An 18336-nucleotide genomic window follows, 5' to 3' on the forward strand; every position below is an offset into this window, starting at 1 on the left:
CTCTAAAATTATACAGAAGTAATAATTAAAAATTAGACTTGGATTAATTTTAGAAATGTCTGCAGCTTCTCTGTAGACATTGGAGGGGGGGCAGCCATGGATTGGCTCACACAGCAAGGGCGTAGCCAGACTTCGGCAGGAGGGGGGGTCCACAGCCCGAGGTGAGGGGGCACATTTTAGTCCCCCCCCCCCACCGGCGCCACCACAAACTTTGACACCCCCCCCCCGCCACTAACCCTCCCCCGCTGCCGCGGGTCCCCAACTTCCGCCAGCCGAAGTCCTCTTCTCCAGCATGGCTGCATTGCTGATCTGCAAGGGCAGGCTTCTGTTTCCACAGGATGTCACTCGCAGAAACAGAAGCCTGCCCTTCCAGATCAGCAACGCGGCCGCACCGGAGAAGAGGACCGGCTGGCGGGGGTTGGGTACCCTCGCCAGTGGCAGCGGGGGAAGGTTGGCGGCAGGAGGGGGGGGGTCGAAGGGGTTGGCGGGGGGCCAGGGTCAAATCTACAGGGGCTCATGCCCCCGTGGCCCCGCGTAGCTATGCCCCTGCCACACAGTATATGTCACCACAAATGGCACTGTATGCACCAGTCAAATTCAAGTGTTTACTTTTTGTATCTTCCCAACTATGGTCAACCTGAATTGGAAGCAAGATACTGGGTTTGATGGACCTTTGGACTGATCCAGTATAGCAATTCTTATGTGGTAATCTGTGAGACGTACTGTTTAAGTGGTTAGAGCAATTGAATGAAAGCAACTTCAGAAACATTCATCTAAAAGCAATATTTTTAATTTGGGAACGAAGGCGTTTCACTCCATGCATTACACAAATGTTGAAATGCTACATGGTACTTGGGATACAGCTTTAACAATACCAGAATCAATGGCTAGACCCTGCCAGAAAGTGCTGAGCACGGCAGCCAGGCAGCTGTGTTACTAACAGACTTATTTAGGGAAATCAGACCTACAAGTCCACCTGTTATAAAATCAGGACTAGAACCAGCCAGCTGGGAATCCTGGCAGTAAACAAAAGCGAGAGGACCGCCTGCTCTGTGCAGAACAGAGGGGAATACACAGTTCATATAAAGATTTTTCCATCCAGGACTTTTGATAGCACTGTAGAAAATTATATAAGGAAAAATAAGAACTTAGTGAAAGGAAGCATCTCCAAAATCAAATGCTCCACGTCTAAAATTTGCAACAGTTTTAATGGTGTACAAAAGTGCAGCACTTGAAAGGTCTCAGCTGATCTTACACATGAGTAGCTCACCACCTCTGACAGACAGCACAGGCCTGGGTCCTGCCTTAAACTCTCCATCTTCGCTATTGCACTTCCTTTCTGCAGCAGTTGGCAGGTTTCCTTAGTCCACTGGTGGTTCCCCAACCCCCCCAATCTGGGGGACAGCTTTCTCCTGAATAACGATTAACCACCCAAAGTTGAAGGGGTTTTGAATCCTGAAGGGTCAGGGCAGCAGTTTGACAGATAACATCTAAAGGGCTTGAGCAGAGTGATGCACCCTTTCATAGTTGTGGCACTATGCAGAATGGGATCTCTCGTATAACAAACCAAGGTTGGCCCCATTGTCTTTAGTAAAATGAGTACTGGTTCTCCACTGCCCTGGTCCTGCTACGAGATCCATCACTCTCATGGTAATCATCAGTGTTTAGGCTTGGAGGTTCCAAAAGGCGCTCAGCACTGTTACTGCGGCTCCGAGCACTCAACAGCCCATCCATCCTGTAATACAGTGGCTGGGGTGTGGAAGTACCACCTTCTGCCGGAGAGGCTGGTAGGGGAGCAAACCCAGAAAAGTAGTGCTGTGACTGGAGCTCGCTCCTGGAGCCTGTCTGCTGTGCAGTGACAGCCTGGAAAGGGCCAGAATCTGAAAAACAAACAGCCTAGTAAGACATTACCCAATCATTTAAAACGTATCTGGTTGGCAATACTAACAGCTGCTTAAATGGCAATTTCTGGGACGTGGCACTAGAGTTAACATCAGGGAAACTGCTAAACTGTACATCCACAGACCCTACTGCTCACTTGCTCTTGGCTGTCTCTCAGATGCTTGGAGCCATATGCTATATCCTTAATTCAATGGTTGTGGACAACTGCCAGAGTGGTACCGCAGGGCTCCAAATATTTAAGAATCATGCTAAGTAGGCTCTGTGCCACCTGAAAATGCTGCATTTTCTCTGCTGCATTTGAAGGAAGTTTACTTGGGCTATAATTGCAAGTTGTTGTACTGTCTACAGTTAATGTAGACAATAAAATTAGGATGATGATTGTTTTAAACTGGAAAATGAGAGACTTACAGCCTCTACTCCAGGAAGATGAATTACTGAAAGAGATATTCCCAGCCCCACCAGTGCTTGCCTTCCGACAGCCACCCAACTTAAAACACAAGCTAATCAGAAGTAAACTACCAACACAGACTGAAAAGGAAAAGGGCACATTTCCCTGCAATATATCCAGCTGCAAGCTATGCCAAAACATTTCACAGGACCTCTGGCGTTCCTAGGGGGGGCGGTGGGTGCGGTTTGCCCCGGGTGCACGCTGCTGGGGGGGTGCCGCATGCCTGTCTGCTCCGCTCGTTCCGTGCTCCCTCTGCCCCGGAACAGGTTACTTCCTGTTCCGGGGCAGAGGGAGCATGGAACGAGCGAAGCAGACAGGCGCGCGGCACCCCCCCCCCCCCCAGGAGGTAAAATGCACCCGGGGGGGGTGTCCTTCGCCTGGGGGGGGGGGAGGTGTGTCCTTTCGCCGGGGGGGGGGGGGGGGGGGGGGGACACATCGGCGATCCGTCCCGGGTGTCAGCCACCCTAGGAACGCCACTGCACAGGACCCCACAGTCATTCACAAAGGAAAAATATTCAACATAAAGGAATCTTTCACATGCTTATCTTCCAATGTGGTATATATCATTCAGTGTAAAAAATGTAACGAAGGATGCTATATTGGAGAAACAGGCCAGATGCTTAAGACAAGATTCAATCTGCACAGACATCACATGAAGATAGCCGGTGCCAGTCAGGTTCCCACCCCGGTGGGCCATCTTTTTACAAGACCAAGACACTGCACCAGTGATTTCATAGTTAGAATCCTGAAAGGTAACTTTAAAATAATACAGGAACGTAAGACCTTTGAAGTCAGAATGATTGAATATTTTGACACCCAACAGACAGGACTTAACAAGGATCTGGGTTTTCTAGCCCATTATAAACCATAAAATTGTATTTCTCTGTTTACCAGTCATGTCTATATGTAAATGATAGGAGTCTAAGATGGGAGAGTTGGAATATATTGCACTAAATGAAAAATTGGATATAATAGGCATTACTGAGACCTGGTGGAAGGAGGATAACCAGTGGGACACTGTCATACCGGGGTACAAAGTATCATAGTGATCGGGTGGACTGGACTGGTGGAGGGGTAGCATTGTATATTAACGAGAGCCTTGACTCAGATAGATTACAAATTCAGCAGGACACAAATCACACCCTTGAATCATTGTGGGTTGAAATTCCATGTATAAAAGGGAAAAGGACGGTGATAGGGGTGTACCACCGTCCGCCTCGCCAGGATGAGCAGGTAGACGTAGAAATGATTAAAGAAATTAGAAACGCAAACAAAATAGGCAATGTGATAATAATGGGTGACTTCAATTATCCAAATATAGACTTGGTAAATGTAACATCGGGACACGCTAGAGAGGTACAATTCCTTGATGACATCAAGGACAGCTTTATGGAGCAGCTGGTGCAGGAGCCGACGAGAGAAGGAAAAATTCCAGACTTGGTCCTTAGTGGAGCGCATGATCTGGTGAGGGACGTTATGGTACTGGGGCCGCTTGATAACAGTGATCATAATATGATCAGTTTTGATATCAACCTTGAAGTAACTATACACAGGAAGTCAAATACGTTAGCGTTTAACTTTAAAAAAGGAGACTATGATAAAATGAGAAGAACGGTGGAAAAAAAACTTAGGGGGACAACTGAGAGGGTAAAAACTGTACAACAGGCATGGACGCTGTTCAAAAAGACCATCCTGGAGGCCCAGGCCAAACATATTCCACAAATTAGAAAAGAAAGACGGAACTCCAAAAGACAGCCGACCTGATTGAAAAGTGAGGTGAAGGAAGCTATTAGGGCTAAAAGAAATGCCTTCAGAAAATGGAAGAAGGAACCGTCTGAGAATAACAAGAAGCAGCATAAGGAGTGTCAAAGCAAATGCAAGGCCCAGATAAAGAAGGCCAAGAGGGATTCCGAAAAAAGGATAGCATTAGAGGCAAAAAAAACATAGTAAAAAATGTTTTCGGTATATTAAAAGCAGGAAGCCGGCAAAAGAATCGGTTGGGCCGCTGGATGACCGAGGGGTAAAAGGAGCGATCAAGGAAGACAAAGACGTAGCGGAGAGATTGAATGAATTCTTTGCTTCGGTCTTCACAGAGGAAGATTTGGGAGGGATACCGGTGTCGGAAATGATATTTCAAGTGAACGAGTCGGAGAAACTTACTGACTTCACGGTAAACCTGGAGGACCTAATGGGGCAGTTCAGCAAACTGAAGAGTAGCAAATCTCCTGGCCGGGATGGTATTCATCCTAGAGTACTGATAGAACTGAAAAATGAGCTTGCGGAGCTACTGCTAGTGATGTAGCCAATTTATCCTTAAGGCCAATTTATCCTTAAAATCGAGCGTGGTACCAGAAGATTGGAGGGTGGCCAATGTAACGCCCATTTTTAAAAAAGGTTCCAGGGGAGATCCGGGAAATTATAGACCGGTGAGTCTGACGTCGGTGCCGGGGAAAATGGTAGAGGCTATTATTAAAAACAAAATTACAGAGCACATCCGAGGACATGGATTACTGAGACCGAGTCAGCACTGCTTTTGTGTGGGGAAATCTTGCCTGACCAATTTACTTCAATTCTTTGAAGGAGTAAACAAACATGTGGACAAAGGGGAGCCGGTTGATATTGTGTATCTGGATTTTCAAAAGGCGTTTGACAAGGTACCTCATGAAAGGCTACAGAGGAAATTGGAGGGTCATGGGATAGGAGGAAATGTCCTATTGTGGATTAAAAACTGGTTGAAGGATAGGAAACAGAGAGTGGGGTTAAATGGGCAGTATTCACAATGGAGAAGGGTAGTTAGTGGGGTTCCTCAGGGGTCTGTGCTAGGACCGGTGCTTTTTAATATATTTACAAATGATTTAGAGATGGGAGTAACTAGCGAGGTAATTAAATTTGCTGATGACACAAAGTTATTCAAAGTCATTGACTCGCAACAGGATTGTGAAAAATTACAGAAGGACCTTATGAGACTGGGAGACTGGGCAGCTAAATGGCAGATGACGTTTAATGTGAGCAAGTGCAAGGTGATGCATGTGGGGAAAAAAGAACCCGAATTATAGCTATGTCAAGCAAGGTTCCACGTTAGGAGTTACGGACCAAGAAAGGGATTTGGGTGTCGTCGTCGATAATACACTGAAACCTTCTGCTCAGTGTGCTGCTGTGGCTCGGAAAGCGAACAGAATGTTGGGTATTATTAGGAAAGGTATGGAAAACAGGTGTGAGGATGTTATAATGCCGTTATATCGCTCCATGGTGCGACCGCACCTTGAGAATTGTGTTCAATTCTGGTCGCCGCATCTCAAGAAAGATATAGTGGAATTGGAAAAGGTGCAGCGAAGGGCGACAAAAATGATAGCGGGGATGGGACGACTTCCCTATGAAGAAAGACTAAGGAGGCTAGGGCTTTTCAGCTTGGAGAAGAGACGGCTGAGGGGAGGTATATAAAATAATGAGTGGACTGGAACAGGTGGATGTGAAGCGTCTGTTCACGCTTTCCAAAAATACTAGGACTAGGGGCATGTGATGAAACTACAGTGTAGTAAATTTAAAACAAATCGGAGAAAATGTTTCTTCATCCAACGCGTAATTAAACTCTGGAATTCGTTGCCGGAGAACGTGGTGAAGGCGGTTAGCTTGGCAGAGTTTAAAAGGGGGTTAGACAGTTTCCTAAAGGACAAGTCCATAAACCGCTACTAAATGGACTTGGGAAAAATCCACAATTCCGGGAATAACATGTATAGAATGTGTGTACGTTTGGGAAGCTTGCCAGGTGCCCTTGGCCTGGATTGGCCGCTGTTGTGGACAGGATGCTGGGCTCGATGGACCCTTGGTCTTTTCCCAGTGTGGCATTACTTATGTACCCACACCCATCCTGTTAGAATATCAATGAAATGCTTTGATGTCCCCATGCATACCTCCTACCCACTCCCACCCTGTCAGACTGTCAAAGTAATGCTTGGATGTCTCACTCATATATACTATCTGCTACCACATTTGCTTATTTCTGATCTGAGGAAGAAGGGCAACCTTCGAAAGCTAATCAAGAAATGTATTAAGTTATGTCCACTAAAAAAGGTATCATCTTATTTTCTTTTCCATGTTTTGTTTGATTTCTACTGATAACCTTAAGAGTGGACTAACACGACTACCACACCTCTCTACTTAAACTGGAAAATAAAATTGCCTAAAACAGCCATAATAGTAGGAAACAGTGCACTTGTCCAAGCACAGGAGCCAGATTTTCAAAATGATTGGGGGTGCTCAACTTGGTACAAATTAACAAGTCCTAAAGCATGATGGGCTGTGAACACAACTGGTCAGGTTTTCTAAATGAGCAGGGGTGACAGGGGCGGTAGCACATGGCCTCACGCTTCCAGGGGCCCCGCGGCACTCCCTCCCTCTCCCTGTTATTGCTGTCTCCTTTCGTGCATGGGCCACGATTTGACTGCTTTGCCTCTCCTCCCCCGAGCCGTAGGGTGCTCCCCTGCTCCCTGTCCCCTCAACTGCAGAGTGCTATCCCGGCACATACCTGAAGCCACCCTACCCATTGTTGCTGATCCTCTTGCTGCCACATTGCATTTTTTAAATGGCTGCTTCCATCGGCGGTCTCGCGGGATTTCAACTGAAGTCTTATGAGGCTGCCATTGGAAGTCTCGGCAGCCATTTTAAAGACGATGCGGTAGCAAGAGGGTCAGCGTGCAGAGATTTTTTTTTCTCCTGGTAAAGGGCCACTAAACAGACATCATGTTCAGGTGCTCAACATTCAGAGTTTCTATGTATTTATTTATTTATTTACTTATTTATGGCATTTTATCCCACATTAAACATGAATTAGATTGAAACCTGGGAGCATTTAAAATCTTTTTATTTTTCCTGTGCCTACATCAAAAGAAAAAAAGATGGCATGTGAGAACTTGCTCCTTTGCTTTGTGGAATGCAGTGGTATATTATAAAAATGCACTTGTCTTTTTTTTATTACTACTATTTCACTGAGAAGGTATTGATTAATGAGGGAAGGGTTTCCTTTGTGCAGAACTGTCCAGAGTCAGTCTAAATGTGCCAACATTGTCCAGTTCAGCACACTATTAGCAGCCAAGTTCAAACAAAGTTAATTATGTTCAGTAGAAAAGAAATATGTTGGCTCAGGCTGCTTGCTATGTGAATATTCAATCACTGTTTCATTATTGCTACCAAATATTACATATTAAGGGGATTTGTTTTAATTCATTTATCCAGTCCTTACATGCATATGGTTTTGCTTTTTAAACCCAAAGGTTTCCTATGAAAGCATTGTGCATATTTGAATTAGTTTTTCTGTACAAGTTTTGCTTGATTTGTCTTTATTTGAAATACAAAAAATTTAAAACATATCTTGTCAACAAGGGGTGGGGCTAGGTGGGATGGGGGGGGCCCCACCGAACTGGTCTGCACAGGGCCCCGCAAGTGCTAAGACTGGCCCTGAGTGCACAGCACATAGCACACAGACGGGGAGGACTTGTGGGTAAAAGAAATGCTAGGGGTAGGATTGCAAGTCTCACCAGTTTCTCTTCCTCCCCAACCCCAACTCATAGCCACAGTTTACCATCCCACAGCTCCCAACCCATCTACACCACACTCACACTATGCCTTCCAGGCCACCCTGGCCCATCTATACAACCCATATTCTCCCCCTCCCAGCCATTCCTCAATAGTCCCTCTTCTCTACCTAACCTGTGCACATCATACACTTTCTTTTCTCTCAGACCATCCCTGCTTCTTTCTCAGTCCCTCCCCACCTTAATATCTATTTCCTTCTCTCATCTTCTTATTTGGTTTTTCCCTCATTTCTTTCTCTCAATGCAGTTTGACGTTTGTTTTGGGGGGGGGGGGGGGGGTAGGATGGAAAAATTAGTTAATTACCAGATAATTTTATTTCCTTTAGTCCCAAAAGTTCAGTCCAGACAAATGGGTTGTGACCATCCACTAGCAAGTGAAGATAGAGAAATCTAATGAGTTGTGCCTTATAAGCTCCTGCGCTTAGCAAATCAAGCCAGCATTCGATAATAAAGCAATGAAAGAGAGTGACTTCTAGAGGAAAAATTCCAGCCTCTAGATAGAAAAACAACTACGAAATAAAGGGCAAAACTCGTGTCTTAGAAATAACAGAAACGAAATTACATAGAACCCGGAAAATCCAAAACCATCACAGAAGGGCAGGCTCTGGACTGATCCTTTGGGACTAAAGAAAAGAAAATTATCAGGTAATAAACTAATTTTTTTTCCATTATGTCCCAAGGATGAGTCCAGACAAATAGAATGTAAAAAAAGCAATCCTTAAGAAAGGAAGCATCTGCTCGAACAGACACATCCAAAGGGTAATGCTTAACAAAGGAATGAGAAGATGACCACGTCGCTCACTGACAGATCTCTGCCAAAGAAATTGCCCTAGACCCTGCCAAAGAAGTCGCCAAAGACCTGGTAGAATGAGCCTTAGCGTGTATGGGAGCAGATCAGCCCCTCAGAATGTAAGCCAAAGAAATAGACTCCTTAAGCCATCGAGCCACTGTCGCTTTGGAGGCCAGCAAATCCTTCCAGGGTCCCGCAAAGAGGAGAAAAAGATGGTCAGACCACCTGAAATTGTTGGTAGTAGTAAGATAGCGCAGAGGGACATGCTTCACATCCAACAGTTGTTAGGTGGTGAGAGGCTGATATGTACAGACAGGGAGAGGGATCTTGGGGTGACAGTATCTGAGGATCTGAAGGCGACGAAACAGTGTGACAAGGCGGTGGTCATAGACAGAAGGATGCTAGGCTGTATAGGGAGGGGTGTAACCAACAGAAGAAAGGAGGTGTTGATGCCCCTGTACAAGTCGTTGGTGAGGTGCCACCTGGAGTACTGTGTTCAGTTTTGGAGGCTATAACTTGCTAAGATGTAAGAAGACTCAAGGTCCAGAGGAAGGCGAGAAAAATTACATGGGGCTTGCACCAAAAGACGTATGAGAAAAGACTGGAAGACCTAAATACGTATACCCTAGAGGAGAAGAGGATAGGGAAGATATGATACAGGCATACTTTAAATGTATTCATATAGAAACAAATATTTTCCAGTGAAGAGAAACTGGTAAAACTAGAGGACATGAATTAAAGTTGCAGGAGGATGACTTAGGAGTGATATCAGAAAATTCTTTTTCATGGAGAGGGTGGTTGATGCCTGGAATGCCCTCCCGAGGGAGGTGGTGTAGAAAAAAACTGGCAGAATTTAAAAAGGCATGGGATGAACACAGAGGATCTCAAATTAGGAAATGAATGGTATAAAAAAAAAAAAGAAAACTTAAAGGGTTGCCTATGTGTTTGCATGGCAAGTGGTGCTTAAATGGTAACTCTGGCTGTATCAACTAAGACCGGTCCTGGGCTGGCCTGTATGGTCTGAGTCCCGCATATAGCAATCCGGTTGTAGAATGGGTTACAGAGAGCTTTGACGGAAACTCCAGTAATTTGGAATATGAGGACAGTACTGGACAGAGTTTATGGCCTGTGTCCCGCAAATGACAAAATGGATTTGGATAGGCTGGAATGAGCTTTGACAGCAACTCCAGTAGTTGCTGGGCAGACTTCTATGGTCTATGTCCCAGAAACACCAAAGAAAGACCATGGTCAAATATATAATATCACGTTCATTGTTGATTTAATCTTAAATTGATAAAGAATGTGACTGTTGGGCAGATTGGATGAACCATTCAGGTCTTCATCTGCCATCACATCACTTACTATGTTACTATTCTGCAGAATAGTCCTCCCTGGAAAAAGAAGGAAGAAACACGGTCTGATTGACATGAAAAGGGCAGAACTGTCCAAATGGAAGCTCCCGAGTCAGAAAAGCGGAGAAAGGGATCCCTGCAAGAGAGAGCATGAGGCTCTGAAACTCTCCGTGCCGATGAAATGGCAACTAGAAATACTGCCTTTAAAGTAAGATCTTTGATACTTGCCGAATGAAGGGACTCAAAGGGGGCCAACTGAAGAACCTTAAGAACCACCTGAAGACCTTGGTCTGTGGAGTCCACATACCAAGGACATCTGGGCTAGTCCAGATCATGTCTTCTTCTGTCAGCAGCCTTCCTCCACACAGCTCATGCTCCCTCTGAGTTCCTTTGATCCTCATAGCCTGTGTCTACCCCTACCCACAGCTCCACTATCGTCCCTGTCCCCATCACCCAACCTCTCTTAGCTTTACAGCTCCTTTCTGCCTCTTCCAGCATTTCAGAGCAGCATTGTCTCTCTTAATCAGTAAACCCTTTCCATTCCCTTCACCCCTTCCTAGCCCCCTGTATTCCTCTCTGTCTTTACCTTAACGGCTATAAGTAGTACTTTTGGTACATAGGTAAAATTGTCATACCAATAAAGTTATCTGAATCTGTCTGTTCATTTTGTCAATGTGTCTGTTTGCTGCACTTGCCTTCCCCATTCGCAGCTGCTAGGCTGCAACTCCCTCTTCCCCTGCAGTCTATTAGACACACACCTCCAGCCAAGGAAGTTTAAAGACAGGACTTGGCGTGAACCTCTCTCGCCCATTATCTGGGCTGAAGGCAGTGGGCAGAGTTTGCCACCATATTGGCCAGAACAAAACAATAGCAAACTTATGAGGTTTATTAACCTCCTAGGTTTTGCATTCCCTCTTTTAGGAGGGATCAGGGGGTGGGGAGTTTTTCCAAAGGGTCTGTGAAGGGGGGGGGGAGTTATATTCAAGTTTATATGTGTTTGTCAGTGCTCCAGAGCTTGCTTTGTTATTTGCAATGCTGTATTGTGGATTTCAGTGCTGCGCTGTATGCCTTTGGTTTTTACTTGTGATGACATATATAAAAAGAAAAAAATAAAGTCATATAGCGCAGCACTGAAATCTACAATACAGCATTGCAAATAACAAAGCAAGCTCTGGAGCACTGACAAATACATTTTGAATATAACCTTTCCTCCCTTCACAGACCCCTCAAAAACTCCCCAACCCCCTCCCCCTCCCCCACCAATCCCTTCTTAACAGAGGAAATGCAAAACCTAGGAGGTTTCATAAATCCTCACAAGTTTGCTATTGTTTTCAACAGTGATAGCAACTGTTTTGTTCTGGCTAATATGGCAGCTGCATGGGAGGGGTCGCTTCAGCTCTTTGACGTCATGCTGGCTCCTGTCATTAAACCTCCTTGCCTCTAACCAATAGCTTGAAGGGGGAAGGTGGAGCCCCACCTAGGATAGAGAAGCACTTCCTTCCTGTAGCTCTGCAGTATGGAGTTTGCTGCCCCAGATCTACAGACTTACAGGGAAAAATATTGGGGGTGCTCAGGCACCCACAGAGCTGGCGCCTATATGTTCAAGTGCCTCGTGAGGTCACTGAGCTTCCTGAAAGTAGCCAGCTGTGGCATGTGGCAAACTGAACATCTCTGAACCAAAGAGAACAGACCGACATCAAATCACCATTTAAACAATAACCAAATCCTTTCTCTTTCTTTCCTTTTTACTACAAAGCGTAGGCTGATGTATAAGATCTCCTACCAGGTCTAGGGTCCTCGACCACAACATAAGTACGCAGAGTGATGTCAGCAGAGCCACCTGACTCCAGCGGGATGGGGTGGCTGTGAAAATGTTTCAGCAGGTCGAAGATAGTCTGGAACCAGAGATGCTGGACGTGGCACTGACCGTTCTCATTCAGAGACAAACGCAGGTGCTGCACAGATAGGATATCAGTGACTCATAAGCACACAGAGAAAATATTCACATATCAGGACAAAGAGGTTTATAATTTATCCATTACGTCAGATTGTGTGGCTTACATGTCTAATGCAACCCATAAGGATAGGACAAGGGTAATCCCTCCCAGCCCTTTATTTGCATTTACCCACACCTTCTTCTGTAGTAACTTGGGCTCACAATCTAATTTTTCTGCCTGAGGCAATGGAGTGAATCTCATATTTCTTAAAACTCAAAATTCCGTGACATCTTAAATTGGTAACAAATGTATACATAGGCAACTGTGTGGCAGAACAATAAAAGACAAATATTTGAGAAACAGAATGGGAAATGGGTATTCTACTAGTTTAGTGGTGGAGATCTAGAAGGAAGCAGATCTGAACCTTGAGGTCCCCAGGAGCAGTATTCCCATTGGCACAGCATACACATAAGAGGTAATTCAGGCAAGGCTATCTTTTATTCATTACATAAAGGCAAAATGTGGACATCATGTCAGACTGAAGGCATCCCAACGCTACTATATAAAGCGAGGTAGGTGCTATAACAGCAACAACAACAAAAAAAAGAGAACAGCACCAAAAATTCAAAGAACCAGAGGTAACTTGAACAAAGTTCAACTTAGAAATTGTGCCTGACATGGTCATGTTTCGTCCAAATGGGCTGCACCAGGGGGCATATAACTATAACAAATGCTGAAAAAAACATATGTAAACTTGCATAAAAGAATTAAAATCACAAATCTAAAACATGCACAGAACAAACATATACAGCTTGTCACATATACAGCTTGTCACAGGTAAAATGATACCTATATTTGTGTAAAAAAATAAGTTACCAGCCAGTATCCAACATAACAAACTGTCTGTGTTCAACTTAATGATTGGCTAGAAGAGACACTGGCTAGATCCATGTCAATCTGGATTCAGATCCGGTAATGATCCTCGTATCCCTACTAGATAATCTTCACAGAAACTGAGACAGGGGATTCGCCTCGGTGTTTGTGCAGAGAATGGCGACTAAAATGATAAAGGGGATGGGACGACTTCCCTATGAGGAAAGGCTAAAAGCGGCTAGGGCTCTTCAGCTTGGAGAAAAGGCGGCTGAGGGGAGATATGATAGAGGTCTATAAAATAATGAGTGGAGTTGAACGGGTAGATGTGAAGCAACTGTTTACGCGTTCCAAAAATACTAGGACTAGGGGGCATGCAATGAAGCTACAATGTAGTAAATTTAAAACAAATCGGAGAAAATATTTCTTCACTCAACGTGTAATTAAACTCTGGAATTCGTTGCCAGAGAATGTGGTAATCGCAGTTAGCTTAGCAGAGTTTAAAAAAGGTTTGGGCGGCTTCCTAAAGGAAAAGTCCATAGACCGTTATTAAATGGACTTGGGGAAAATCCACTATTTCTGGGATAAGCATTATAAAATGTTTTGTACTTTTTGGGGATCTTGCCAGGTATTTGTGACCTGGATTGGCCACTGTTGGAAACAGGATGGTGGACATGATGGACCTTTGGTCTTTCCTAGTATAGCAATACTTATGTAATTATGTACTGCTAGATTTCTCATCAGCTTTGGACACTGTGGATCATGATATCAGGCTAGCACGACTGACAGGTATCAATGGGACCGTACTTGCCTGGTTCAGATCCTATCAGACAGGCAACAATCCACGAGTTGCTGCCAAACATTATGATGTTTGGCAGCAACTCATTGCCACCATGGGCGAGCTGATGAGACAGGGACCTTGGGGTCATCTTCGACTCCTCTCTCTTCTCTGCACATATTCAACAGACTGCTAAAACCTGTCGTTTCTTTCTCTATAATATCACCAAAATTCGTCCTTTCCTTTCTGAGCACACTACCAGAACACTTATCCACACTCTTATCACCTCTCGCTTAGACTATTGCAACTTCCTTCTCAAGTTAACTGCCACTGTGCAAATTGTGTGAACTGTTAAACAGTACATATTGTGAATTGTCACATGGCAGGGGTGACTGCTATTTTACTAGGCAGCATGTATAGAAACAAATTGCAGATTGATTTGAAGATATGTGTAAAGTTAATATAAATGGAAGTATCTGAGTAGGGGTGCTTATGTGAATTAAATATAACTAGAAAATAGAACCGTGTAAAGTATAAAGACCTGGGAATAAAATCACTGAGTTAATGGAATATGTGTTAAGAAATTGGGCTGATATTAAACAAACTAGAAAAGAGAACAGAGAATATTAATAACAAGCTTGCTAGAAGATACACAGAAAGTGACTGATTTGTGGCCTAAACAAATATGAGGCCCTCAACATATTTAACTGATTTACTGTTTTGAGCCATGTTGCAGTTTTACAGAACCTTCATTTAACATTCGTTGAAGCCTTCCAATCACAGACTTCCCCAACAGAGAATACTAAGCTATGTGAAAGGTGCCTCAGCACAAGTCTCCACTGCAATTGTGCAAAGAAGGATGATTTACAGCATCAGGACCTTCTGTTAATCAGCTACCAGAGGGAACTGAAGGGCTGCTACAGCCTCATTTGCCACCGGGATTGTCTGCCTACAACTGCAACAAAGTTTTAAAGAGACTGAACAGTTGTACTTGTTTACCTTGAGACTAAGGACTTTTCCTAGCTTCCTACTTACTCTTTGTATTGCATCAGCAGGTTATTCTTTTCTTCAGCATTAAAGTATTGTTTTGTAAATAATGCTAGTACTATTATTAAACTTTTTGAACTTAAAAGAAAGAGATAGGCCAGTTAAAGGAAATATGTGCTTTAAAAAGGGATGTAATTTTAGGGAACTGTATATATATATCCATCCTGCCTTGACTCTCATGTCTGCTCTGTATTTTTACTCACATCATGAGTCACTCTCTCCTTGTTTTCCTTTGCTGTCCAGTTGAAGTGAGACCTGACATAAGTGCAGTGAAGAAAAAGAAGATATCACCTGATGATGTGAGATGGGGCCATAGCTAATTCAACAGATGCTATGTCAGGAGTAAAGCCCAACCACACACTGTGCACAATATTATATATACTCTTATAGTGTTAACACAATCAATATTCCCCAGATTTTTTTCCGTTTTAATGCTGCTTAGATAATGGCAGATGGGGTACAGGAACAAGATAAAAGCAGTTTCCTTGAAAAAGCCGGTGGCGAAACGGGTCCCCGTCGGGATTGCTGCAAGAAGTTAAATGCTGGCTATTTGTGCTTGATAAAAGAAGTTCTATTTTGGTATTTTAATTGCAAAGAAAAAAGAAAAAAAAAAACGGAGGTTTTTGACCCATGATCGAGCTGTGTACCTATTTAGTGGTAAAAACTGTCTGTGCTGTGGCACTGAGCACGGTAGGCTTCTGAGGTCTTTTTTCCTCCTAATGAAAAAAATGTAAAACCCTTAAAACAGAAAGAATCTGGGGAATATTGATCATGTTAACACTTTAAGAGTATATATAATATTGTATACAGTGTGTGGTTGGAACTTGTTCTTTATACCTGTGTTACAGTTTGTGTATGAAGGAGTAAAGCCCAACCATTTACCTCACCCAGATGCAGAAGTTTCTGGATTAGTGAATGGAATGCTGAACTTGAAAGCATGATGGATTATAGCATGGTTACCCTAATTCTTTATACCTCTACATGTGAGAACAGCTTAAAGACGTTTGAAGATATCTGGAGAAATCAAGCCTACACTAGTCACAGCTTTTCTTAGGAGAACTTAGGGACAGAATTCTTTCTTGAATAAGTGAAGTAGTAAGCGCGGGACAAGATAGAATCTTAGGAGTTTTAGAAACATAAAGTGATTAGAAGAAGATAGTTTAAATACTGGTGATCATAATTGGAATTTTAATTTTTTGTGGTGTATACCAATGTTCTGTAGCCTATGTGTAAGTGCAAGGCAATAGCTAAATATTTATATAATAGTCAAGTAATATGGTGTTAGGTTAGCAACCTGGAGATGTTGATAGTGATCTTAATAGAGATCAAATGAACAAGAGTAGGGACTTGTGGAACTGGTTAATGTAGGGTTAATTTATTTTCTGAAAAATAGTCTCATATAACGTAGCAATAATTTTTACTAACTTGTTCTCTCAGACTTCATCCTTTACCTCAGGAAAGCCTAATCAATTTAGATTGAAGACGCCAAAAGAACAGCTAAAGATAATCTGGCTGTTGAGGAATGTTTTCTTACCTTTTCTTGGGCTCCAGAGTGACTTGTTCATGGTTAAGAAAGCATCATTTGTTATAGACTTGGAATTGACCATCTGTATTCTGTCTGCCTCTGATCTTTCTATTTTGTTATCCATGAATAGAATGGATACATTACACCATTTGTAGTTTAGGCTACAAAATGTAACCATTTTGGACTTTTAGTTTAGGAAAACATACAAGGAGAGCAATGTCCCTGTTGGGTTTTCCTCCCTGTTAACAGGCTATTTTGTGCAATTCTAAAATAAAAGACTGGTTTCATTGACCTTTGTTAGATATGGATTTATTTTATAGGAGTTACAATTCAACACAGCTCCTGCAGCAACTCTCTCTGCATGCCAGAAATTTGCTGCAGGAACTGAAGGTGGGGCTCACCCTGGGTGGGAGCAGGAGCTGGGTGCAGGGAGTGGGGAAGTCTATTTCTGCAGTATTGGGGGGGGGGCTACATCCTCCTCCTCTCCTCTTCTCTCCCCTCCCAGTGCCCAGTGTCTTCAATGACCTCCTCGGTTCCCACAGCAGCAGCCTGGTCCTGGGCTGTGATAGGCTGCACCTGCTGGTCCAGGTCTGTGGCAGGCTGCTCCAGCTCTAGCTGCTACTGGTCCAGGGGAATGGCTGGCTGCTCCAGCTCCATAAATACAAAAGTCAAGCCTTGCATCCTGTTTCCAACAGTGGCCTTGCCAGGTCATAAGTACCTGGCAAGATACCAAAACAGTACAATACATTTTATGCTGCTTATCCTAGAAATAAGCAGTGAATTTTCCCGGTCCATTTCAGTAATGGCTTATGGACTTTTCTTTTAGGAAGCTATCCAAACCTTTTTAAAACCCTGCTAAGCAAACTGCTTTTACTACATTCTCTGGCAACGAATTCCAGAGTTTAATTACACACTGAGTGAAAAAATATTTTCTCTGATTTGTTTTAAATTTATTACTTTCTAGTTCCATTGCATGCCCCCTAGTTCTAGTATTTTTGGAAAGAGTACAAAAGCGATTCATGTCTACCCGTTCTACGCCACTCATTATTTTATAGACCACTATCATATCTCCCCTCAGCCATCTTTTCTCCAAGCTGAAGAGCCCAAGCCATTTTAGCCTTTCCTCATAGAGACGTCGTCCCATCCCTTTTATCATTTTCATTGCCCTTCTCTGTACCTTTTCTAATTCCACTATATCTTTTTTGAGATGCGGTGACCAGAATCGAACACAATATTTGAGGTGCAGTCGCACCATGGAGCAACTACAAAGGCATAACATCCTCATTTTTGTTTTCCATTCCTTTCCTAATAATATCTAACTTTCTATTTGCTTTCTTAGCTGCCGCCGCACACTAAGCAGAGGGTTTCGACATATTATCAACAATGACACCTAGATCCCTTTCCTGGTCAGTGACTCCTAGTGTGGAACATTGCATTACATAGGTATAGTTTGGGTTCCTCTTTCCCACATGCATCACTTTGCACTTGCTGCCATCTGCCATTTCAATGCCCAGTCTCGTAAGGTCCTCTTGTAATTTTTCACAATCCTCTTGCAATTTAACAACTTTGAATAACTTTGTGTCAACAGCAAATTTAATTACCTCACTAGTCACTCCCATCTCTAGATCATTTATAAATATGATACAAAAGCTGTGGTTCCAGCACAGACACCCTGGGGAACAGCACTATCTACCCTTCTCCATTGAGAATACTAACCATTTAACCCTCTCTGTTTCTATCTTTAACCAGTTTTTAATTCACAATAGGCACTACCTCCTATCCATGACGCTCCAATTTCCTCTGGAGTCTTTCGTGAGGTACTTTGTCAAACGCCTTTTGAAAATCCAGATACACAGTATCGACCAGCTCACCTTTATCCACATGTTCATCCCTTCAAAGAAATGTAATAGAGTGGTGAGGCAAGATTACCCTTCACTAAATCCATGTTGGCTTTGTCTCATTAATCCATGCATTTGAATATTCTCTGTAATTTTGTTCTTTATAATAGTCTCTACCATTTTGCCCTGCACACTGACATCAAACTCACCGGTATATAATTTCCCAGATCACCTCGGAACCTTTTTTTAAATCGGCAT

At 43.4% G+C, this 18336-nt stretch overlaps 1 protein-coding gene across 1 annotated transcript in view; it reads right to left on the reverse strand.

Annotated features, from left to right (window-relative positions):
- Positions 1 to 730: 730 nt before the first annotated feature.
- The window catches only part of SH2B2 (SH2B adaptor protein 2), a 120825-nt gene continuing 103219 nt past the window's right edge, over positions 731 to 18336 (reverse strand). The window contains 2 exon segments of the mRNA XM_030185595.1: positions 731 to 1880; positions 11867 to 12038. Of these exon segments, the coding sequence (XP_030041455.1) occupies positions 1588 to 1880; positions 11867 to 12038 (465 nt within the window). The 3' untranslated portion in view covers positions 731 to 1587.

This window comes from Microcaecilia unicolor, chromosome 13, assembly GCF_901765095.1.
Source record: "Microcaecilia unicolor chromosome 13, aMicUni1.1, whole genome shotgun sequence".
In the NCBI taxonomy this organism is placed as follows: domain Eukaryota; kingdom Metazoa; phylum Chordata; class Amphibia; order Gymnophiona; family Siphonopidae; genus Microcaecilia; species Microcaecilia unicolor.